At 37.7% G+C, this 24302-nt stretch overlaps 1 protein-coding gene across 4 annotated transcripts in view; it reads left to right on the forward strand.

Moving 5' to 3' along the window:
* LOC128019533 (unconventional myosin-Ib) overlaps positions 1 to 24302 on the forward strand; it is a 66895-nt gene that overhangs the window by 37998 nt on the left and 4595 nt on the right. The window contains exons 7-25 of one of the 4 annotated variants that reach the window (XM_052605574.1): positions 2171 to 2234; positions 7016 to 7114; positions 7737 to 7840; positions 10626 to 10773; positions 12135 to 12253; positions 13092 to 13178; positions 13577 to 13642; positions 15842 to 15946; positions 17530 to 17592; positions 17874 to 18074; positions 18359 to 18585; positions 18780 to 18980; positions 19926 to 20019; positions 20572 to 20721; positions 20844 to 20912; positions 20991 to 21077; positions 21306 to 21392; positions 22025 to 22111; positions 23273 to 23359. In XM_052605574.1, the coding sequence (XP_052461534.1) occupies positions 2171 to 2234; positions 7016 to 7114; positions 7737 to 7840; positions 10626 to 10773; positions 12135 to 12253; positions 13092 to 13178; positions 13577 to 13642; positions 15842 to 15946; positions 17530 to 17592; positions 17874 to 18074; positions 18359 to 18585; positions 18780 to 18980; positions 19926 to 20019; positions 20572 to 20721; positions 20844 to 20912; positions 20991 to 21077; positions 21306 to 21392; positions 22025 to 22111; positions 23273 to 23359 (2145 nt within the window). The remainder of the gene's footprint in view (positions 1 to 2170; positions 2235 to 7015; positions 7115 to 7736; positions 7841 to 10625; positions 10774 to 12134; positions 12254 to 13091; positions 13179 to 13576; positions 13643 to 15841; positions 15947 to 17529; positions 17593 to 17873; positions 18075 to 18358; positions 18586 to 18779; positions 18981 to 19925; positions 20020 to 20571; positions 20722 to 20843; positions 20913 to 20990; positions 21078 to 21305; positions 21393 to 22024; positions 22112 to 23272; positions 23360 to 24302) is intronic. The other 3 variants (XM_052605575.1, XM_052605576.1, XM_052605577.1) reach the window with 3 other exon arrangements.

The raw sequence follows: 24302 nt of genomic DNA on the forward strand, positions 1-24302 counted from the left end.
GATTTTTATAAAGTATACCTGGACTTGACACAGCAACACTAGAACGATTGCTGTTCGTACATACAGCAGAATTTAAACAGAACTCTGTCTAGCAACCACCTCCAGATGCCATTGTGTCTCTTCTTTTCCCCTGTCATCCTTGAGGACTGACTCCCACAATGCCTTTCAGGTCAGACATTATCATAGTTAAATATCTCTGTTGATGTAAATGTGTTTGATGCCGCTGCTCTTTAACAGTTTGGCCCTTTTCCATCTGTCTGTCATGGCCTGACCACACAAAGTAAATATACTGAGCTATAGAGTATGCACTTACAGAGGTTAGAGAGCACACTAAAGTGTCCAGCGTGAGCGTTCAGAGGTTTAACAGAGGTGCTGTTCAGTTTACATAACAGGGGAAACAGAACAGCGTTGAGTCAACGTTTGTCCTCAGGAAACTTACCAGTACTAAATTTTAGTAACTCATGGGTCAAAATTTAGTTTGTTGAGCACTCTTACAGGCTCTCGCTTCACCCACATGAGACCAACAGTGTTACATAACAATCTTTAGCTGGGAACCGTTTATCTCAAAACAAAGTGGTCTTCTTTTAGATTTTAAGGCAGCATTGCATCATCTTTGGCAAAGGCAATCCCATAATGCATAACGGAAAAATTGATTTAAGATTTAAATTTTAAATTTAAATTTAATTTTTTTAATTTTAATTTAATTTAATTTAAGATGGTTGCTCAGGAGAAGAATATGTTGGTTATAAAGAATAAAAAATGCCATGAAGTACAAGTAAAGCAAAATAAATAAATGACATTGTGAAAAAGCATACTTTTTTTTTTTTTTTATAAAACTTGGAAATAATATACTTTTGCATTAAGCTCACACTTAAGTATGTTCTGTTAATATTTTCGGACACTTAATAGCTTATTAGTTGCATTTAAATTAAGATGTTATATAGTTTATATTAAATGCAATAAGAGTGCTTTTTTGACCCTCTTACGTAGGACTTCTTACATCTTTATATGCAATTTCATAATTACGTTGGTTGTCTTTTAAATACTGATAGTGTACTGCAATGACTGTAATGCCATTTCTATTAAAACTTGCAATTTGCCAATTAATTACAAAGTGTAGACCTATAAAGTAATTAAGTGTATTAATAAAATGAAAGTGTTCTCTCGTTAAGAACAATTAAATGACTTTCATTGATTTTATATTAAGTGCAAGTATTGTTTGTTTTTTTAAAATGTACTTTTAAGATTTGAAGTAAAGTACAAGTAGTTTCCATTTGTGTGGTGTAAACAGTAATGTACTATGTAGAACATTCTGCAATAGTCAGCACCTTGGTTAGGGCTCATAGAGCGAAGACAGCAAGCCAGCTCCACAGGGTTTGAAACAGAACCATCTCTGAGGTTATGGCATGTTAACACTTTGAGATTTAGAATCTCATAATAATGTTTTGCATCTCAAGCACCATTTTATCACGTGCATTTCCAAGTGCTGTACTGTTATAACTCTTCTCAAAGAAACGTTCAGCTGTTGCTTCCTCTCTTGGCGTAGGATTTTAGAGTTCTAAGAGTTTCTTCAGCAGCCTCTGAGGCAGTTTCCTCTTGAAGAGCTGTTGGATATAAATAGACGAGAAAAAAAATTAACTGGCTCCAGAGACGCTGGGATTATTGTACCTTTCCCAAATAGTATGCAGCAACAGAAAGACAAAAAAGGTTATTTTACCATTATGGCAGCAAAAAAAGCCTCTTCTCCCACAGTAGTCCATTACTCCATTGCAAATCTCTTTATGATTGGCAGCCTGTGTTATGAACAGGCCTGTACTTGGAGAATTGACTGCGCTTAGAGGGAAAGTCTCTCTCTTTTTTTTCTTCTCTATTTGCCTCATGGAAGGCTCAAATTTCAGCCCTATTTGCAGTGATCACTGCCCTCGATGTCACGTGTCTGTTCCTACCATCAAGAACCACAGAAGAGCCACGTGGTTCTCCGCAGCAAGCCTGCCATTAGTATCAAAGGCCTTGATGCAGTGTCACCATTGGACAGGCACCCGCTTCTTAGTCATATCTTATTTTGACTGCACAGGAAGGCCACGTTAAACGGCAATAAAGAACCATGTTATCAGCTAACCCACCATGCACTTTTTATGGGATGTGCTAACAATTTCTTCTCTTTCTTCAGGGGAAGTACATGGATATCGAGTTTGACTTCAAAGGAGACCCCCTTGGTGGAGTCATCAGTAATTGTGAGTATAATTACAAGGTGGATCCTGAAGAGTAATAGTGCCCAAGTATAAATAAAGGAATAGTTCACTCCAAATCTGTCATTATTTACTTACCCTCATGTCATTTTAAGCCAATATGCTGATTAATTTAGAAATTCTGAAATACAAAAGGCTAAAGTCAACATGCACTGGAGAATAAATGATGATATAAGCTTCATTTTTTGAAACTATTTATTTTTACTTTGTACTATTTATTTATAAAAAAATTTTGTACAACTGGCTGTGTCTTTACTCTTGCTCCCAGCTATGTGCTCTCAGTGAGGGCTTTGGGAAACTGTGCTGCATTCATACACACAAATCATCCAGAGCGTGTCCTTATTTTGTAGGACTATTGCAATGGTTCCTGAAATGTGCCCTTGAGCCAGTCTCTGTGCAAGAACAAAGCCAGTCCAGCGCTCTAGTTGGCTTGGCACAAATACTCTGACTGTTGAAGCCAGTGGTCCATTTAGCTTTGTTTCCTCATGCATTTGGTTAATATATGTGACCCTGGAGCACAAAACCAGTCTTAAGTCGCTGGGGTATATTTTTAGCAATACCCCAAAAAAAAACATTGTATGGTTCAAAATGATCGATTTTTCTTCTCTGCCGATAATCATTAGGATATTAAGATCATGTTCCATGAATATATTTTGTAAATTTTCGACCATAAATATATCAAAACTAAATTTTTGATTAGTAATATGCTTTGCTAAGAATTCATTTGGACAACTCTACAGGTGATTTTCACCGTATTTTTTTTATTTTTGCACCCTCAGAATCCAGATTTTCAAGTTGTTGTATCTCGGCCAAATATTGTGCGATCCAAACAAACTACATCAATGGAAAGCTTATTTATTCAGCTTTCAGATGATGTATGAATCTCAATTTTGAAAAATTGACACTTAAGACTGGTTTTGTGGTCCAGGGTCACATATAGTGTTGAATCAACTGGTAGTCGAAACGATGAGTGGTGACCTAAAACATGCACATTTTTTAAAACATAGCTATAGCAACATTTGTCTGGTCAAAAATGGGATTGTGCCACTATGACAAGTGACCTTAAAGTCTTTAAATGGAAACAAAAGTGCTACCACTTGTCACTGAGAGATATCTTATGCAGTTGCCACAGTTCGTCCATTTGCTCACTGATTTGAGGAGAGTTTGTAACCTATATAGTACAGCAGTTATGTAACTAGTCGATCAGATAGTGTGCCACCATCCACATGAGAGAATCGATCAATCTCCCACTCTTAATGATGCCAAGTTGATTTATCTACATCATTTCATCACATACAGGGGAGTCACTAGACCTAACTGACAACCTAATAACATGTCTATTGTGCTGATCTTTGGTGCAGCACTGGGTTACTTCACTCAACAGTTACCCCTTCAGTCCAGATCTGTAAATGCCTCTGCTCGGGAATACAAACACATTGAGTTTCCTCAAGGATATCAAGACCTTCACCTGCTTCCAGTTATCTCTTATTTTGACTCCATCTGTATAATTAATGAAAGACACAGGAAGTGGGAGCAAAATGTTAATGTTTTTTTAATGTTTCCCCAATGTTTGATTTGAAGAGCTTTAAACAATTCCAGCACAGTTTTTACTGAAGTTCTGGATAGAGTTGCACCGACCGTTCGTAAGTTATAACATTATTGGAACATAAAGCAGTTTGTAACTCTGTGCTTTTAGTTGCACTGTTGCAGCGAAAAAAGTTACATTTCAAGTTAAACGGTGCAGCACCAAAATATTTAGTAGTGCATAAGTTGTAACTTACAGCCCCTTTATGTCAAAACTGGGTTAAGTTGTAAATTACACACAGGTGTTGCAGTTGGCCTCTGCTGTCTAAATTCAGTGTAGTTTAAACGGTTACAGCTTCATGTCGTCTGCACAATAGAATCTATTGTGAGTGCTTCAAAACAACCAGGTTGCATGTCCACAGACAGACTTTAACAGGATGCTACAGAGAGTTCTGAAGCCTGAGGAATTTCCTCCAAAGAAACAATCTCAGAGTCATCCGATACAGCAGCATTTTACCCACTAGAAGCTGTTTTTAGATGATATAAACAAACAGACTTCATACACCAGAACTCTGTTCCTAAACCTCCTGAGCACCCTAAACATGGGAGTATTTTAAGACATCATAGGCATATCAAATCAGTCTAACACCGTAATGCCTCACATGGTATGTTAAAGTGAGAATATGAAGTGCATATTTGAAGAAAAAACACCTCAGTTTATTCAGAGACTCAAACTGAGCAAAAATATGCAATTTGGTGAAGTTATTGATATTTATAAGATCAAAGTCTGATAGCTTGTAATGTAAATCATTACTTGCAAAAATGTCCAGCAAATGTTGTTTATATTAAATGGAAATGTTTATATTACTAATGATATAAAACTCATGTCCTTATGTTTTACTTTTTTTTTTTTAATCAGTAAAGGGTAAACCGCAAAAAGACACGTGAACCACGATCTGAAGGAGGATATTTTTACAATTCTACTAAGAGACTGTTTCCTTGATAAAAAGTATGAACTATCAATAATAATGACAAAAGGCATGTAGCAGATTGTATAGAAAAGTTTTGATGACCTAAAGGCCTTATGATTAAAAACAATGGACTGAACAGTGGAACAGTTGGAGAATACTTACTTTAATATCATTATTTGTCCCGTGTGACCAGCCACTTAGAAGGCATCTGTCTAAGCAGGCGGTTCACAGCAAGGTTGCTAGGTTTTAGAATAGAACTCGGGCAATGCAGGGAAGGAAGATGGAAGACTTCAGATTTTTGGGTGGAGGACAGAAGTTACTGGCCATTACAGGACCTGTGCTAAAGCAATAACAAAGGTCTGCGAATGTACTAAAGGTGGAAGGTCAAGAGAGGAGTCCCCTCAGGGATGAAGTTTTCCTGCATTCCTCAGACGCTACTCTTACATCAGACAGCATGATTTATCTCTGAAAGTTAAAGGAGAGGATGGGGGAGAGGGAGACAAAGGATACTCTACTCTTTAGTGTTTGGTTACTGTTGAGGTAGATTCCACAACAGGGGATCTTTAATGGGGCTATAAACCACTGATGAGCCGGTGGCCCACAGCCACTACACCACTGTTGTGACATCTGATAAAACATTAAGTGACAACTGCTTATTGCCATCTTGCTTTTACTATTAACCAAATACTTGAAGAAACATTGACAAGTAGTTTCCTGCAGTAAATAACTCATAGGATTAGACTTTTGATACATAATAATTCATATATTTATTCTAAAATGGTTGAATAATTCAAGAGGTTGACCACTGAATCGTTTTCATTTAAATGGGCCAGTATACTAGTAATAAATAATAATACACAGTAAAAAAAAAATGCTAAATTTACTACCGTACACGCACTACCATTCAAATGTTTATGGTTTTATTATTATTGCAAAAGCAATTAATATATTTTATTCAGAAAAGATGCATTAAGTTGATCTAAAGTGACAGTAATAACTTTTACATTGTTGTAAAAAAATAGTAAAACGATATCGGCCTAATAAATGGCATATTAAGGTCATCACAATATTCACGATGCATGCTTCATATCACCACAAAATCATGTATTCATGTCCCAGTGCAACTGGCAATGAGTTGGAACAGTCAAAGAAGGTTTTAATGGGTCTTTGTCAAGCATTATCAGAATTATCAGTAGAATTTATTGTTCATATTTTTTGTAGTTGCTCATACTAATTCTCCATGTCTTATCTCTTATCAAGCTAATAAATGTTGTTAATGATAAGGTAATAAAGGCTTTAAGATGATGGTGCTGTTTTCTAATGGGCACACATCTGGATGAAGCGTGGGCGGTGTGATAGATGAATATCTCCTTTGAGACTTCCTGTCTCAATCTGAATACACTGCACAATGAAAACTTCACTATGGATATCTAAATATTCATTCTAATGTAAACGGGAAAACAACTTTGTTTTTCTCTGAAATGGCTGTTCTGCTTAGTACATAGTAGGAGAGAATTGTCTTTAGCCAGTTTCATCTGTGTGTAATTCTTCACTGGGATTGCTGAAATTAACATTTATGTACGTATATATGCAGTTGAAAAGACATTAGGGGCTTTTCCACTGCATGGTACGACTCGTTACAGCTTATTTTTGGTGGCTTTTCCATTGTGTACACTACAGTACCTAGAACCTGGTACTTTTTTTTTTTTTTAGTACGGTTGAGGTGGTACCGTACTGATACTAAAATGTGACGTGTAAGCACTGTAGATCACTGATTGGTCATAAGGAATCATCACTACCAGCATCACTGGATTTGTGACAAGAGTCACCAAAGAAGCTTGATTTAAATAGCCATTAACAGCCATCGCAGTATCATTTGTTTGCACAACTTTTTTAAATGACTGTCACATGCAACTTGAAAAATGAAATGGCTATATAGTGGTCCGTAGATGAGGTACCGGAGCAAGAGTAACGATCAATCTACAATTCCACACACTTTGAAGTGTTCCTAAACTGCAGTGGAAAGGCAAAGCGTGCAGAGTCGTACCACGTAGTGGAAAAGCGGCAATTGACTTGTGACTTTTTCAGAAGTACAGTAAATATTATTGATTGCCAGCCTTGTTCCTCATGTTAGGTCTGTCTTTTAGGTTTAAACATTATCGCTAAAACTTTCTCAGTTTTTAGGTTTTTTCAGAAAACCCTCTCTTTTTGAGCTAAATCAGCTGTGTATGCTCATTAAATGCTTTGTGCTGTGATGCTTCCCTTCTGCAGATCTCTTGGAGAAATCTCGTGTGGTAAAGCAGCCCAGGGGTGAGAGAAATTTCCACATCTTCTACCAGCTGCTTTCTGGAGCATCAGATGACACGCTCAGTAAGAGACCACCTACAGATTTGTAATGATTGCATGTGTATTCGGGATGCATATTTCATTCAGGGGCTTTCAGAGCATAATGAGGAAAAGATAACTGGATCGCACTCAAAGTTCATCCAAAGTTACCTGAGTTAAAGACTCTGGGAATGGAATTTATGGTTTATTCGTGGTTTATTTGCATTCTGTTGGACTATGGTCATTGTTTGACATTTCTAATGAAAGAGAACACAATGTGATAAATGGCTTTGGTTTCAGGCATCAAAGGGGTAAGCTGAGCCAAAATTTCACATAGATGTAAAATAATCTGATGGAAACTGGGTCATGTGGAACAGCTGATACATCTAGGCAAATACAGTATAAAGAGGGGGTGTCCTGTACTGCTCCTGGAGAGCCATCGTCCTGCAGAGTTCAGATCTAAACCTAATTAAACACACCTGAACCAGCTATTCAAGGTCTTCAGGCTCACTAGAAACGTCCAGACAAATGTGTTGGAAATTCTGCAGGATGTTGTCCCTCCAGGAACAGGATGGGACATGCCTGAGATAGAAAGTGCAAAGAGTGACCATCAAAGATGGTTGTCAAGTGAATTGATTTTAACAATGTAATTGTATTTTTCTTTCAGAAAAGCTGAAGCTGGACAGAGACTTCAGTAAATACAACTACCTGAGCCTGGATTCAGCAACAGTCAATGGATTGGACGATGCTGGCAGTTTCAGAACAGTCAGAGTAAGTTTTCTTTCAGGCCTACTATGCTGTAGAGACAGTAGCTGGTTCCTGACACATTAAAACATGTGAGTCATTGGTTCAGACTGTCTTGGGATTAGCTCAGATCTATGCCACCCTCTATGATGAGAAGTTAGCAAAGCACCTTATCTCCAAGGCTTAACTGAACAAGATCATCCTTTACCCCGCTAAGGTGGAGTTTGATCTGAGCAAGACTCTGCCTAACGTCATTATGTAATTTGAGATTTGTTCAAGCCTCTACTTGAAGAAAGGGAAGTTCATTTAAGGGGGAGTTCCACCAGCTCACAGCTGACTTATATAAATACAACCGGTGCTTCTGTTTCTCTCATGCACACTCATTGTTGTGAAAATGGGTCATGCAGAGGATGGACTGTCATTGCAGGGTTTAACAATGAGGATTATTTTCTGCTGGCCCGGTTGAGCCAGTAGTTTTGCTTCCTTTGGGCACCTGCCTGACTTGTTCACTGACCTTGAGACAAATAAAAATTATATCTATACATCAATAGCTGTAAATTATGTAAAGGATGAAGTTAAGGTTAAAGTTAGTTGGACATTGTTGTAAAATAAACAAGGAGATCAGGACCCTGATACATACAGTAGCTATTATCCAGTAGATATTATCCTCTCTGCTGTTGAGAATCATCTGGAATGTGTTGAAGACAAAACTGCTCGATATTAAATGGTGATAATCATAAACATAAGTGTGTGTGTGCATAAATAAGGCTCTGTGTGTAGGGGAGAGTAAACACTTCTACGAGGGAGGATGGTTGTTGTTTATGCTGTAAATAATACACAAAACTCAGCAGAGCGTTCATTCTTTCTTTGAAGAGTTTTTCCACTCTGGAAGAATAAAATTGTGTCACCATTTATTGAGAGAGAAAGGAAGTTGTTGGTTTGTCATTCCTTTTGGTCTGCATCACATTTCAGCCCTGAGAAGCATCTGAAATGTATTGAAGATGAAAGTACTTAAAATTAAATGGTGATAATCATAAACATGAATGTGTGTGTGTGTGTACAAGTTATGGTAATAATATTTTACAATATAGCTTTATATATATATATATATATATATATGTGTGTGTGTGTGTGTGTGTGTGTGTGTGTGTGTGTGTGTGTGTATATATATATATATATATATATATATATATATATATATATATATATATATATATATATATATATATATATATATATATTATTGTAAAATATTATTACCATTACTTGTGCTGTTGTATGGGATTGTGGGAGGGATCTATATATATATTTTACACTGACATAACACCGAAAGCAATGTCTAATGTTCCTGAATATTATAATTTTGACCGTGTTGCTGCTTTTGTTTATTCCCTGGCCCATTAAAGACAAGCAACCATCTACTGTCCCGAACCTTTTTGGTGAGCCCAGGGCACTGGGTCATCATTAATGCGGAGACCTGAATGACCAGAATCTCTGTGTCCAAGCAGAAATGTAGCCCACATTAAACTGATCAGAATTCAGTATCAGAAAATACAGTGCAGTTCTGATGAACAAAAGGCCTGAGCCAAGCTTCATGCTGGCATCAGAACACCCTAACTCAGGCTTTGACTTTCAACCCCTTGCCTGGGGAGTCAAATCAAATTGAGAAACATTCCTTTTTTTTTTTTTTTTCAGTGTAGACAGTTGTAGTTTGAGGTTAAGCATAAATAAGGTTCTGTGTGTTGGGGACAGTAAACACTTCCACGACGGAGGATGGTTGTTATTTATGCTAGACTGTAAATAATAGACAAAACTCAGCAGAATGTCTCCTCATTCTTGGAGACATGACATGTTTGTCTTGTTAACATGAAGAAGCTATTAAAGAGTTTTTCCACTCTGGAATGATAAAATTGTGTTATGATTTATTAAGAGATAAAGCAAGTAATTGGTTATTCATCTGAAATCACATTTGAGCCCTTTACAGCTCACTCTCTGTTATCTCTGGCCTTTAGACCAGTGACTTTGACAAGGAACTGCTTGCACATTTATTATCAGTGATTCCATGACATTTCAAATGTAATTTATGGCTTTACAAGAACAAATATTAACACAAGCTATTGTAGAACAACAGGCGACATGAAAAATCAAGTCTCATTGATCAAAAGATATTGAACAAAAAGCCTAAAGTAGGATTTATTGTATCTTCTGAATAGACAATTAATTCAATATCCATAGTTCTCAGTTTTATTCATTTATTATTACAACAAAAACAACTAGGAAAGAAAAGTTTGTCAAGTCAAAATTTGAATGGCTTAATGAAGTCTTCCTCATGTTTGAATAAGGTGAATCTCAGGTAATAGTTTATTCCCAAAATAAAGCTGTATAAATAAAGAAATAAAAGCTGTGTTTTGAGTTAAGAACACTTCCCACATGTCTGATTGAATTGTGTCATTATCCTCAGTGACCACTGAGGAGGAGATCTCTTTATAGAGATTATAGAAAAATAAATAACACGTCCACACACACACTGAGGATTTTTATTAAAATGTTATTTTATTTCTTATTTGTTTCCTTGATTCTCAAAGGTGGCACATACAAATGTTTCTTCGGACCAGCTGCAATGCTTAATCTTTTGTCTTTGACACGTGGTGTGATGGAAACTTCTTCTGTTCAAGCCCTTCAGGCTGTCCTTTAGTGGTGTGGTTACTGGCCAGTCAATCACTTTACATAAGCCTCCATATGTACTGCCATGTTAAATGTCTATCAGCAGACCACTATTGACTAAATAGGTTTTTTTCTGCTGCTTTCCCAGAATGCCATGCAAATTGTGGGCTTCATGGAGGATGAGGTTCAGTCAATATTGGAGCTGGTGGCTGCTGTTCTCAAACTGGGAAATATCGAGTTTAAACCAGAGTCTCGTTGCAACGGCTACGATGAGAGTCGAGTCAAGGACAAGAACGGTGAGTGCTAGGCTCTTTCAGAAAGCACTGACAATCCAAAAACGCTGAAAAAGCCAGTTTGTAAAAGAAAGTTCACTTTCCAAGAAACTTTCGAGTGTGAATGATTGGACGTCACAATCAGTAGAAGATGTAATGGTATAAACATCTGCTAGCATGGAAAATCTAATGAATAGTAATTTTAAAGAAGCATGTACTGTGGTCTTGTATGTAACAGTGCCTTCATCTGCTCTCCAGTTTGGTCACTACTGCCATCTATTGATATGTCAAGAGTTATTCAGTGTATTAACTTGCAGTTGATCGTCAATCAACAACACAATACTGGTACTTACCCAAGTAACTATTGTGTCCTGTACCATGCATGCATAAGCTAATGATAAAAAATAAAAAAAATCGAACGATAAATGCATCCTTGCCTAACAAGTAAAGGATTTAATATCTTGCACAGTGACAAAAGTGTCCTGTTACGTGCTAGTATTTAAACTATTTTCCAATTCTCCTGTAATTATTAACCATTCGGTTTACCACATGATGAACAAATAAAAGCAAAAAGGTCATTCAAAATAATGCTAAAAGTTTTTCAGGTCTAAAATATTCACTTATACTTACGGTTCAATTAAATATGTGTGTAAAATGACTTTGGAACCAGTTTCTTAAAAAAAAAAAAAAAATTTAATCTAAATCGGTATCATCTATGCATTTTTAAATGTGCATTACATACTTTAGAAAAAAAAAAGATATATAATTTACTTGGGAAACCAAAAATGTTTACCTAAAATTTTAACATATAAAAAAATATATATATATTAGTCAACATGTTGTGTCTACTACCTAAATGTATTCACTGCAAGTGAGCGTTGTTTCTCACTGGTCGTTCTATTAGTTTCTAATATAGCCAGGATAGTGGTCAGCACACACTAAGCATCAAGGTCCATGTCAACACATCCATTTATATATACTACAGAATCTTTAAACCCATCAGCAATAATGTGCTTTCCTCTGCCCTTTTGACCTGATCGATATGGGCTGGAATGAGTCAGATTAAGCTGGTGTAGGATGAGGGGAATGTATACCTGATGACCAGATCCTCTCAAAACCCCTGGAGAGAAGCACTTTTACAATACTCTTCAGCTTAACTCCTTGAAAGGGGCTTAACATTTATAGGTTCTAGGAGACAGGCCTTTGATTAGAATGATTGCTGTCTGTAAATTTAAAGACACTAAATATGATTTATATTAGAGTCGATGGGTTTATATTTGTCTTTGTGAATTGGCAAATTTGATTACATAACACACAGTCTAGTCCAGCCATAAATAATTCTTGAATCTGATCTGCCTGGGTTTGTTTTGCACTTCCTGTCCCAGACCTGAAGGAGATGTGTGAGCTGCTGGGCATCGATCAGTCTGTGCTGGAGAGAGCATTCAGCTACCGGACCGTGGAGGCCAAGATGGAGAAGATGTCCACCACGCTCAACGTGGCTCAGGTCAGCACGTGCACGCTCTCCGATCACTCATCAAGCACTATTTAAATGTTTGGTTCTAGAGTCGAACTCTTTACTTGAAGGATGGTATAAAGCTTTTGAGCTTTGGCCACTTGTATGCTATCTAGACCTGGAAAAATAATGGGAATTAATAAAGTAAAAAATATATATAAATAAACATTTTTTGAATAACTGGAGATTCGTGGATTAAAAAAATATTGAACAAAAAGCTTAAAATTGGATATATAATCCTTAATAACCCTTATGTTTGAATTAAGGCATGCATTAATACTACTAATAATAATTATTTATTTGAACTAAGTTCTGAATTCCATGTAAATCTATAGGAATTTGATTGTAATCTGCAGTGAAACTGTTCGTCTGATAATTTAGAGAAGCCAACCTCCATTATAACAGTCTGTAGGTCTGGCAGATATAGATTGAGAGTATGCAAAATCATAATGAGGGGTAGAAAGATATTACAGGCCAAACCTCTCTAAAGGCTGCTGGAATGCATGTGAAACCGAAACCTTGATTATTGCAATAAAAACATTCAAGTGAGGGGTCCACTTAGCAATTTTTGATGTGATCTTGGCATAGCATCATGTTGTTAAGAATTTAGCCACTAACTCTTGATAGAAGACGGGCCTCAGTGCATTTGGATCCGGGCCACATGATGCGTTTCAATAACTGTCTCCTCAAGTGGTGTCATTTTTTTTTTAGAGCCATGAGGCACTGAGCGAATTGGAACTAGAGATTAAACAATATCTTTATGCTTGTATAGATAATGTGTAATTCAGATGTTCTGGACACTGATTGTAAACTGTCACACCCGTTTCAGGCCTATTATGCTCGTGATGCTCTTGCCAAAAACCTTTACAGCCGACTGTTCAGCTGGCTGGTGAACCGAATCAATGAAAGCATCAAGGTATGTCTCAACGGATTTTCACTGAATCTCTGTTGTTTGCTGTAAAGGTGTTGTCACGTTAACAATTATTGTCAACTGTGTAGTGAAGTATGAACTCAGGCAGCTTTCTGGTCAACGCATCAAATCTGCATGATTAGCTTGAACCCAATGTGAAATATGTATGATGAAATATTTCACTCTAACACAAAATACCAGATTTTGTGAATTCCTATTGATATGACTGGGTTTTGCCTGTGGAAATTGGCCAGACATCAGTAAATGTGACGGCACCCTAATGCTCAAATTATACTCTGAAACTACACAATACATGCTTGTACCGATGCTAGCACTATTTCACGTATTTGTTTTTAAAGCGAGTTGGGTTCTACCTTTAACTTGCTTGCTTCTTTTTTGATCAGGCTCAAACCAAAACGCACAAGAAAGTTATGGGAGTCCTGGATATTTACGGTTTTGAAATCTTTGAGGTGAGTGATTTGGTGTGTTTAGTGTGTTTAAATGATGCCTCTTATAAAATTAATGTCATCACCACCTGTTCATCTGTATCTAACACATCACAGTGCGTGCAAAAGCAGGCTTCCACACTGAACACAGCCATTCACAACTCAGTTTGTGTGTGTTTGTGTCAGTTTGCATGTGTGCATTTCAGGACTAGCACTCATAATGTGCACCAATGCAAAATTTAAGTAGAGAATTGCACTTGCAGGCATTATTTTATTATTATTATTATTATTATTATTATTTTTTTTTTTTTTTTTTTGTTAGTTATTTGGCTGTAATGACTTGTTTGTTGCCTTTTTTTTATTTATTTTTTTACCACAAGTGTTTACTGTAATACAGAGTACTTTTTCTATTATATTTTTTTTATTTTTTACTATTTTGGCTATAATTAAATCTCTTTAAAACTCATTGACATGTTTAAATTCATTCTGAAGAATTTCCCAGCGAGAATCAGTTTTAAAAATTCCACAGATTCTGTCCGGGCCTACTAATTCACCTTCCATCCATTTCGGTTTACATTTGTGGATTGCATGTCTTCAGCTGTCTGACTGTTTCATTCTCTCCTGAATGTTGTTTATGTTGTTGTGGCCATGGCGACAGGATGGAGTAAGTAGACCTGCAGAGGAAATCCCATGGCAGTGTGCATGCTGTGATTTTTAGCACTTAATCCTCTAGTCTTAATTCTGCTCTTTTATCTCTGCAGCATAAGCCACTGCTAGAGCAAAACCCTGAAGCACAGTGTTTCCTAGTAGCATTAATATTAACTGTATGCTTGATATTACCACATTAGCACTATTCATCATGAACTCAGAAATCCTTAAAGAAACATTTCACCCAGAAAGGACAATTCTGTCATTATTCATCACGCTCAAGTTGTTCCAAACCCATATCATATGGTTTCAGAAGACTTTGAATATAGTGCATGAGCAATGCAGACTACCTGTATGGTTCTTTTATGTTTTTGGAACTTAAGAGTGATTCATAATGTTTCTGAGGTTTTTGTAAGAGTTGTTGAGGTTATTCTTTGAACAGGTTTACCTCTCGTTACTCCCAAAACCCTGCAGCTTCAGGCTGACGTGCCAGTGTGGCCTCAGGCTGCCAGGATAAAACTGCCATTGCCAAGTAAAACAATGAGCTGGTGCTTTAAAGCGTGCCATATGCTGCCTCTTGGAAGTGATTTTGAGCTTTTTCTCCAGCCAAGTCCATTGGAACTGATGATTGTGGTGGCTTTCGTTGCAGAGACTAACATGCAGTAGGATTTCTCTGAAGATTAAAAAAAGAAGAGGATTGAATGATTCCTGAACCCCAGTATCATGGCTAAATAGTACAATCCTAACTGTTTATCATAAGCCAATGTCCATAACATTGAGCATTAATGTTGCTTTAATTCAGTGATGGAGTCGGTTCACCGATTGGGGTTTAGCATGAGAAAGCGAAATGGTTCGATTTATTTTTTTTTTAACCTTGCATTTTTAACCCTGATAACATTTACTGTGAGTGCAGAGGTTAAAGACCTCTATTAAAAGATACAGATAAGATTATGCAGCTTTGATTTATATTGTACCATGTCAAGCCTTCATGTAAACCTGTTTTGAAATAGCAGACTTTGTTCAGGGTTATTTTACATGTGGTATACAAGTAATGTGCTATGAATTCTTTAAGGCGGTGCCCCACAAAACTATTTTAAATAATTTCGTTTTGGTTGTGGGTGTCACACCAAACGTTTTCAGACTTCCATCAAACCCCAATTACGAATGGAAAAGGGGTGACATATTAAACAACTGCATTTAAATTTTCTCCGATTTTCCCATCACATATTGGCAACAAACCAGTATGAAGCTTGTTGAAATAAAAGCATTGTAGTTGTGCAACTTCAGTGAGACACCTTAGTTATAGATGATATCATATTGAGGGAAACCTCAAACATTTAGAGATTTCCTAATGTAGACTTATTGTGACATTCCTCCCCAAAATCACCAAAATCTCTAGCTTGTATCCAGCTTATAGAGGTCCCTAGAGGAAGGTGCTTAGTAAATAATGTTGAGTGACTGTTACCGTATTAGTGTGCTGGTTTGCAGTGTGTTGTTTTAGTTTGCAGTGTACATTGTAATTATCACGGAAGTCATTTGATCAGTGGGTTCTCATTCATCCTTCTGTTCCTGCAGGACAACAGTTTTGAACAGTTCATCATCAACTACTGCAATGAGAAGCTCCAGCAAATCTTCATCGAGCTTACTCTCCGCGAGGAGCAGGAGGAGTATGTCCGTGAGGTAAGCAACGCCCCATACATGACGGCCGACCAGAAATGGTCTCCTCTCAATGTCTGTGCCTTTAACAGTTTTTTAATGAAGTTACCTTGCAAGAAAAGTGCTTTCAGACTGTTAACGTAATGTCATGTTTACTGATGTAGAACACATTAATTTAGACATAATGAAGAAATATCTTGCTATAAATGGAATTTAAAATAAGAAAAAGTACATTTACTGTATGAATTATTTGACATCTGTCAAAGCACATTTTTATTATTTCAGCCTTGGGGTTATACAGAGTTCTGTGCAGTATTCAGTATGCGCCAAGCTAGTGTACTCTTCCAAAAGCCTTTGTCTATTGTTTGCTTCCTTTTATCAACCCTTCTCCTTCCACGCTGTGATTGTGGAGACGGAAACAATCCCTCACTCCAGTCAGTGTAAACACAAACATCCCTGAAGAGCTTGGAGGTCTGTTTGCTTTCAGAGCTCCTAGTATGTGTCCTGACGCTGCCGTGACCCCTGCACTGTGATATTCCACTCTCTGGCTCCACTCCAGTTGAGTGCATGGGAAAATACCACTGCTCTGGAGACCGAGGAGGGACGCAGGGGTCTAGGGACCATGCTGCCCAAGTCCACATTCCAAGTTCCCCATTTTTTTTAACCCTTCTCCCACATGCATCTACCTTCTAGTTTGAGGAGTTTTCACACAGTCCAATTAGCCCACAAATAATTTCCAGCTCGTTACATCCATTACCTTGATTGGCTCTGATTTGTTGTTTAAATCCAGTGAGTTCTATCTTTCTCTAATGGGCCATAAATGGGCCTGCACTCCAGACCCTAAATATCACAGAAACGGTCATGACGTACATCAACATGTATATCCAGCCGTCTGCAGTGTATTCATTGTTTGAACTGTATTACTGAACTGTAAATGATTATAGAGGTCATTGATGTGCGTGGCAGTTTGGTTGGGATTAGTTTTTTTCCCCTCTATCTTCAGTGCATGTAATTTCATTGAAATCTAACTTAACTTAAAAGTTAAAAGCATGATTTTCTTTTCAAGCTGTGTAAAGGTAGAATAACTATTATTTTTGTTGTTATTAATGATAATATTAGTAGTAGTAGTAGTAGTATTACTGTAAGAAGGAATATAATAATAATAAATAATAATAATAATCAGGATCAAAACATTGCACTTAGCCTATTAAGTAATAATCGCGACTCCTACTATTGTATATCGGAAATCGGAATTGTATATCTGTTAGAATAACATTATTATTATTATTATTATTATTATTATTATTATGAAAAGAAATAAAATAATACCTTTAAAAAAAACATAGTAATCCATGATTGCAGTTAAATCAAATAATTGCACTCAGCCAGCTAAGTAATATTCGCAACTCCTATGCGGTATTGGATATCGGTTGCTTACCTGTTCAAGTATAGTAAAGCTTGTCAACATCTTTCCTAAATCACTCAAATGTGTCTGTTGAAGCTACAGGATCAGTCTCAAGAGTGTGTTCTAGGAATATCCTTCTTTAGAAAGAGAAAACTGATGGAAAGAAAACAAATCTGTGGTTTGCCTCTATCTTTGTCTACAGGGTATTGAGTGGACCAACATTGAGTATTTCAACAACGCCATCATATGTGACCTCATCGAGAATGTAAGTCTGCATATGACAGTAGTTTTACAAGTACAGCAGATAAGAGACAGTTGTGTTCTGTCAGAAATATTTCAGAGAGTGTTCTTTTTTCGTATAATCCTAATTTTCTCTTTATTATAGACCCTATTAAACTGTACTTGAATAAACTGTGTTAATATATAATATACTGCATACAGGTGAACTCAGAGCTTAGAGACATGGTTTAAAACCCCCAAATCTCCAGTTTCACATGGTTTGTAATTTATTGTGTTTGATCTGATAACCATAATTTTTGTTTTCAGAACAAGAATGGGATTTTGGCCATGTTGGATGAGGAGTGTTTAAGGCCAGGCACAGTGACAGATGAGACTTTCTTGGACAAGTTGAACACAGTGTGTGCTGAACACCAGCACTTTGAGAGCAGACAGAGCAAAAACTCCAAGTTCCTCACAGACCACAGCCTACCACACAACTGCTTCCGCATCCAGCACTACGCTGGCAAGGTGAGGACACAGAGTTCCCCCATTTCAGCATCCCTTAAACTTAGCTCTTTTTTTGTGTTTTAAGCTTTACATACAATGCCATGTAAACCATGCATCACATGTTCACAATACTTTTAGATACTGTGCTGTATATGAATTACATTTAAGAATGAATGGCATGTTAACGAATGGCTGTCGCACTTATGATTCATGGTGGTTAACCTTTTAAAGTCTTCTGCTAAATTGTGGAGAAGATCTCAGTTCATTAAAGAAGAGTTATTGAACGTTATATTCTGTATACACAGGTGCTGTATCGGGTGGAGGGATTCGTGGACAAAAACAATGACCTCCTCTACAGGGATCTATCCCAGGCCATGTACAAAGCCAAACACGGCCTGATAAAGGTTCTCTTTCCTGAGGGGAACCCAGCTAAAGTGAACCTCAAGCGGCCCCCCACAGCTGGATTCCAGTTCAAAGCCTCAGTGGGAACGCTCATGAAGAACCTGCTGACCAAGAACCCCAACTATATCAGGTAACATTTTATATAGATAGATTTTAATTTTTATTAATCCGCAAATATTTTTTTCTCTGTGAACATGAATTTTATGCAAGTATTTTAAAAATAAAATAAACGGCAAGAAATTATCTTGACTTGTTTCTATATTTACCCAATAATTTTAGCATTTCTATTGTATGAGAATATTGATTGATGTCTTTGTTCTTCAGGTGCATCAAACCCAATGACAAGAAAGCAGCCCACATTTTTACAGACTCGCTAGTGTGTCACCAGGTGCGCTACCTGGGTCTGATGGAGAATGTGCGTGTACGAAGGGCTGGTTATGCTTTCCGCCAGGCATACGAGCCCTGTCTGGAGCGCTACAAGATGCTCTGTAAGCAGACCTGGCCCCACTGGAAGGGCCCAGCCAGGTTAGTCCACCAATGATCTTGTGGTTTTTTGTTGTCTTTTAAAGAACTCTTCTTTAGGCTACGCTGTGTTTCTGAACATACTGTTCTGCTGATGTCATTACATTGTCGTCACATTTGAGATTAAGCAACTCATACCTCCACCTGCATGACCTTTTTTATACTCATTCATAGATGTTTAAACATGCTGTTTCTTGTCTTAAAACTTCCTTCATGCCATGCAGATTTGACGTTTACTTTAACACCGTTTGGCTACAGAAAAGCAGACCTTTTTCAAATTTACTTCTATCTAATGGCAAACATGCCAAGACAGAATTGGCCCTCATAACTGTCACTTTTGCACAATAAGTCAATTCACTAAACCGTTTGTTAGGAGAATCTTAAGTGTTTTTGGAGATTTTGAGTTGCAGGTCTTATGTTATCTTTCATTGGAATGTTATTATCATCTCTATGCAGACAGTGGCTAGACTATGTTTTCATTCATTCAGATCACTCAGAGGCTGTTTGTTATCACTCACATGGTGCATGTTTCTGTGCTAAATCATACTATGCATCTTATTTCGTTGCTGTCTGTTCATTGATGTGCCTTTGATGTGAGTGTATTCAGACCAAAGTCTGAGACTACATTGAAAATACCTTTATTCTTTTTTTTTTTCTTTTTTTTGCAATCTTGATTGTGTAGATCTGGTGTGGCACTAACATTGTCAAGGTTGTGAGTTTAATTCCCAGAGAATGAGTATATTAGCAAAATATATAACTTGAGGTTGCTTTGCATAAAACATTGAAACCCTTTGAGCCTTTGTCAGCTCAATTGTTTCTCAAAAAAAATATATATATATATATTTTTTTAATTTTCACTTGTGGTCTCAACTAAAGTTTTGGACCTACCAACTACCCTTTTTGTAAAGGGCATGGCTGACTGACAAGTAATGGCCTGTTTATTATCAGGAAGGGTGTTGAGGTTCTCCTGACAGATCTGCAGGTTCCTGCTGAGGAGTTTGCCTATGGACGTTCAAAGATCTTCATCAGAAACCCAAGAATGGTGAGTGAGTTACTTCAATAAAGATCATTGAATGTGATCTTGATTCAGTTATACAGAAGACGGCTCTCTCCTTGTGAGAAACATTTAACATCATGAGCAATCAAAAGGCCAATGCAAGTGTTATGAATGGTCTTTGAAGGGTTTTGTAAGACTTTGCAAGCAGGAAGTCATGTTCCTTCAGGCTTCTCTTGTATAATTAGCGGCAATCGTCCTCATGAAAGAAACAAATGCAAACAGGCAGTCACACACATGGTTTCACTCACCCCCCATCATGGGAAATAAGACTCCAGCTGAGAAATTCCAGAGGAGCCTATAAAACCCCTCTACTGAAACCTGGGCGTCAGTCACCGATCTAGCACTGTGGAGAATTTATCTTATCCTTGTCCATACCTCCTGCATAATTTCCTATCTCCAGATGTTTGTTCAAAGCCACTGGAGTTTGATAACATGTTTGACCCCTGCCCATCCCTAATGTTGTCTAGTCATCATTCACTTCTACGCACTGAAATGTTATCTAACTTCCTGCGGAACCTTTCTACTTTTGTTTTCCAGCTCTTCTCCTTGGAAGAGAAGAGGAGGCAGTGCCTAGAGAATTTGGCAACGCTCATCCAGAAGATCTACCGTGGCTGGAAGTGCCGCACTCACTTCCTCTTGATGAAGAAGAGCCAGGTGGTGGTGGCCGCCTGGTACCGAAGATTTGCGGTGAGCACGGTTCACTACACCTGCCATAAAAAGCATTACTTGTTTTTCATATGATTCATTGTTTCTGGGATCAGAAGTGGAACTATTTTAAACTCAAGATTGCTGGGTGTTTTTGATTGTAGCAACAAAAGAAGTACCAGAACATCAGGTCCTCTGCCTTAGTGTTTCAGTCATTCATCCGAGGATGGAAGGTAGGGTTCAGGTGCACTGCATGTCATTTCCTTTAGCAAACAAAGGGACTTTCCTTACTCTGCTACTCCTTTTAACAGGCCCGTAAGCTTCTGCGTGAGCTGAAACACAAGAAGCGCTGTGAAAAGGCCGTCTCAACTATTTCAGCATACTGGCATGGAACTCAGGTACTGAACACAGTTTTTCCTTGAATAAGGAGGTGAAATGTTGAAATGTGGGTGAATGATGAGAGCTTCTCCACTGCTTTTGCTTTGTCTTTTCTCTAGTCCTAGTTTTACTTCTGCTTTTGACGCGACTTACTCTTTTCAGTCACTCTCTTCTTGTCATGTTTGGGACTTTAACCTTTGCCGTCCTGTCTCTGCTCCCACGTCACCCTCCTTGGCTAACATCCGCAGGCTCGCTGGGAACTGCGGCGTCTTAAGGAGGAGGCACAGAATAAACACGCCGTGTCTGTCATTTGGGCAGCTTGGCTTGGAACTAAGGTATTTAATGAGCCTGCCAAACGTAGTCCTCTCCCATCCCGCCTCACCAGAGCTGTGAATGACATCCCTTTTGTGTGTGTGTGACTGTTTTGTCATCTTTTAGGTAGCATCTTTTCAGAAATAATCAGAAAATACTAACATACTGTTCTTTTGCTGACATGGTGGCGGCAGATTGTGAAACATCTGTTTGAATGCATGTATGAATATTATGTTCTTAAAACTAACCCTTTTTCAACTTCTACTCGATAAACCTCTTAACAATATTCAAATATTGTTTTGGAAATGTGATGTGTTTCTGCTTGCATGTGTTAAAGTTTCAAGACTTTACTTTGGTCTGCTTCTTTTTTTTTTACCTTCATAAGCTTTGAAGACTTCAGTTTCAGTCAGAGCTGATTTGATTTCATCAAAATTCAGCATTTAAGAGTTTTGATTTTGAACTGTATTGGAGTTTGAATGTTACATTAATATGGCTGACAAGGCGTATTAAGCCCTAGGAATCACAAGTTATTTAAACAAGAACAGTACTTTTGGCATGTTTCCATTGTGTCTTCCTTTAAGACAATTGTTTTTAATACCCTTTCACTCTCCTCTTCGTTTTCTTAAAAAAAAAAAAAAAATGCCACACTGAACAGGCTCGGAAAGAACTGCGGCGCTTAAAACATGAAGCTCGCAGTAAACAGGCCGTGTCTGTCATATGGGCCTGCTGGCAAGGAACTAAGGTATACACCAGTAAATCCCATCCTCGTGAGGCATCCCATCCTCCTTTTAACCCATCTCACACCTCAATATGTACCTGACGTGGATCATGACCAGTCTTTCCTGAGCTCATCCCATCCATCGTGCAAGCAAACATATCCAGGACCCCACAGCATGAATCATACTTGCACTGTTTTGAAGGCAATTGGTAAAAAAAAATTCAATGATTGGGGCAGAGGGATGAGAACAGGGAGAACAGGATCAGCGTGTGTTGTGTTGGGGGGTAGAACCAGATGCAATCTTTTAAGCCTCTTTCCGCTGACTGCTGATGGATTAAAGCTCATCCAGACATGCACCCTGCAGGCCGAGTCCCACACAGCAGCCTGGCATCACTTGTGTTTGGTCTTATCCAGGAAGGGCATAGATCATGGATATGCAAAGCTTGTAGCAAGGTTTTTATTAGTTTTTACAGAAGACTAAGTTTTATGTATAAAATAGATGCATGGTTTATATATATATATATAGAGAGAGAGAGAGATTTAAAAAAAAAATTTTTTTTAGACCTGTCTGAATCGAGTGCTGTGACTACATTGCTGTATAATCAGTGTATTTGCCTGAAGTGTCACCATCTTCGTTCATTATAACATGAGTGTTCTGGTTGCTTGAGTAACATCATGGGAGGCTTGATTTTGCCTGTGGGCTGGGCGTTGAGTATCCCTGGTGTAGATTTTATCTTCTAGATGAGAAAAGTCATCTCATTCCATCCACAAGCCCATGTGAACTTCTTTCTGCATGTTGGGATTGCACTGCTGTTTCCTCCCACCCCATTTGAGTGGCCTTTGGCTGATGTGGCTTGTTTTAGTATGTGTTTGTGTGGTGTGTGCGCCTTTAAGAGAGCAGTTGTACTCTTCCTTTTTTTTGTATTGCTCTTTTTCCCTTGTTTTTGCTCGTGTTTTGTTAACCCCCTGAAAAGCAACATGCTCTCCACAGGAAAACCTCAACAATGTCCATCTGTCTTAACCAACAGCACACACAGAATTTCTTTACCGGCCGGCAGTGGTGTGCAGTGTTGAGTGATGTGTGCCTGTCTCTGTACATGGTGTTATGCACCACCTCCTCGCTCTGATTTTACATATATTTTCCTCCTTTCTGCATTCATCCCGTTCTTCCTCGCTCTTTCACAGGCACGTAGAGAACTGAAACGCTTGAAGGAGGAAGCCAGGCGTAAGCACTCGGTCGCTGTCATTTGGGCCTACTGGTTGGGACTAAAGGTATCTTCATACCATTTGCCAGGCGTTCGAGTCATTCGAAAATGAGTAGGACGCATGCACATTAACCAACCTCTGTGTTGCATAACCAGCTGCTCTGCTATGAACTAACAATATGATCTAAGCCCAGAGTTCAGTTTCACAGGTCCATTAGCATCCAAGGCAGTGACGCACACTAGTGTTGTCATAAGCGTGGGCAAAATGCCACGCCACAAGGCTTTAGATACTGGATGTGTCTCCATGAAGCAGAATCAAATCTGTTCTCATAATCCACAGCTTTAGAAGAGCTTCCTCTGCAGAGTTTAGAGGCAGATGCTTTACCTTCTGTATTCCTAAACACTGGCACTGGGCTAAATAGCTGTTAGCATGAAAGTGCACAGGCTGCCTGATGATATGTCTGTTTAGCATGGGCTGTTCTAAGGTCAGTGGGTGTTTTGGGTGTTTTAGGGTCCTGTGCACATCAGTGTATATGTATGGGTCCTTTTTTGAGATTGTATTTGTAAATTATAAAACTAATAATTCTAGTCATTGGTTCTGATTGGTCAATTATAATTATAAAACAATATTTAAATGTCCTAATCCCAATTAATTTTTTTATTTATTATTTTATGCTATATATTTTATTTGTTTTACTCACAAATAGCAATTTTTGTCTGATAAAATATTATAGACCTTGCCTAAATCTTATATAAAAAATTCTTAATTATTTTAGTTTTAAAGTTTAACATTTTAATTAAAAGAATACATAGCTTTTATTCATTGCCATGACTTTTCCAGATCTAGAAAACATTTTTTTTTTCCTTCATCAAACGGTAGATCCAGGTTGTCCAAGATCATTAAATATTCTGGTTCTTAAAAATAACAATTGTTAATGGATGCATTAAAATAATAATAAATACAATTTATGTATGATATCATATGATGTTTAGCTGGTTTTAAACCTTGT

Source organism: Carassius gibelio, chromosome A9 (assembly GCF_023724105.1).
Source record: "Carassius gibelio isolate Cgi1373 ecotype wild population from Czech Republic chromosome A9, carGib1.2-hapl.c, whole genome shotgun sequence".
NCBI lineage: Eukaryota > Metazoa > Chordata > Actinopteri > Cypriniformes > Cyprinidae > Carassius > Carassius gibelio.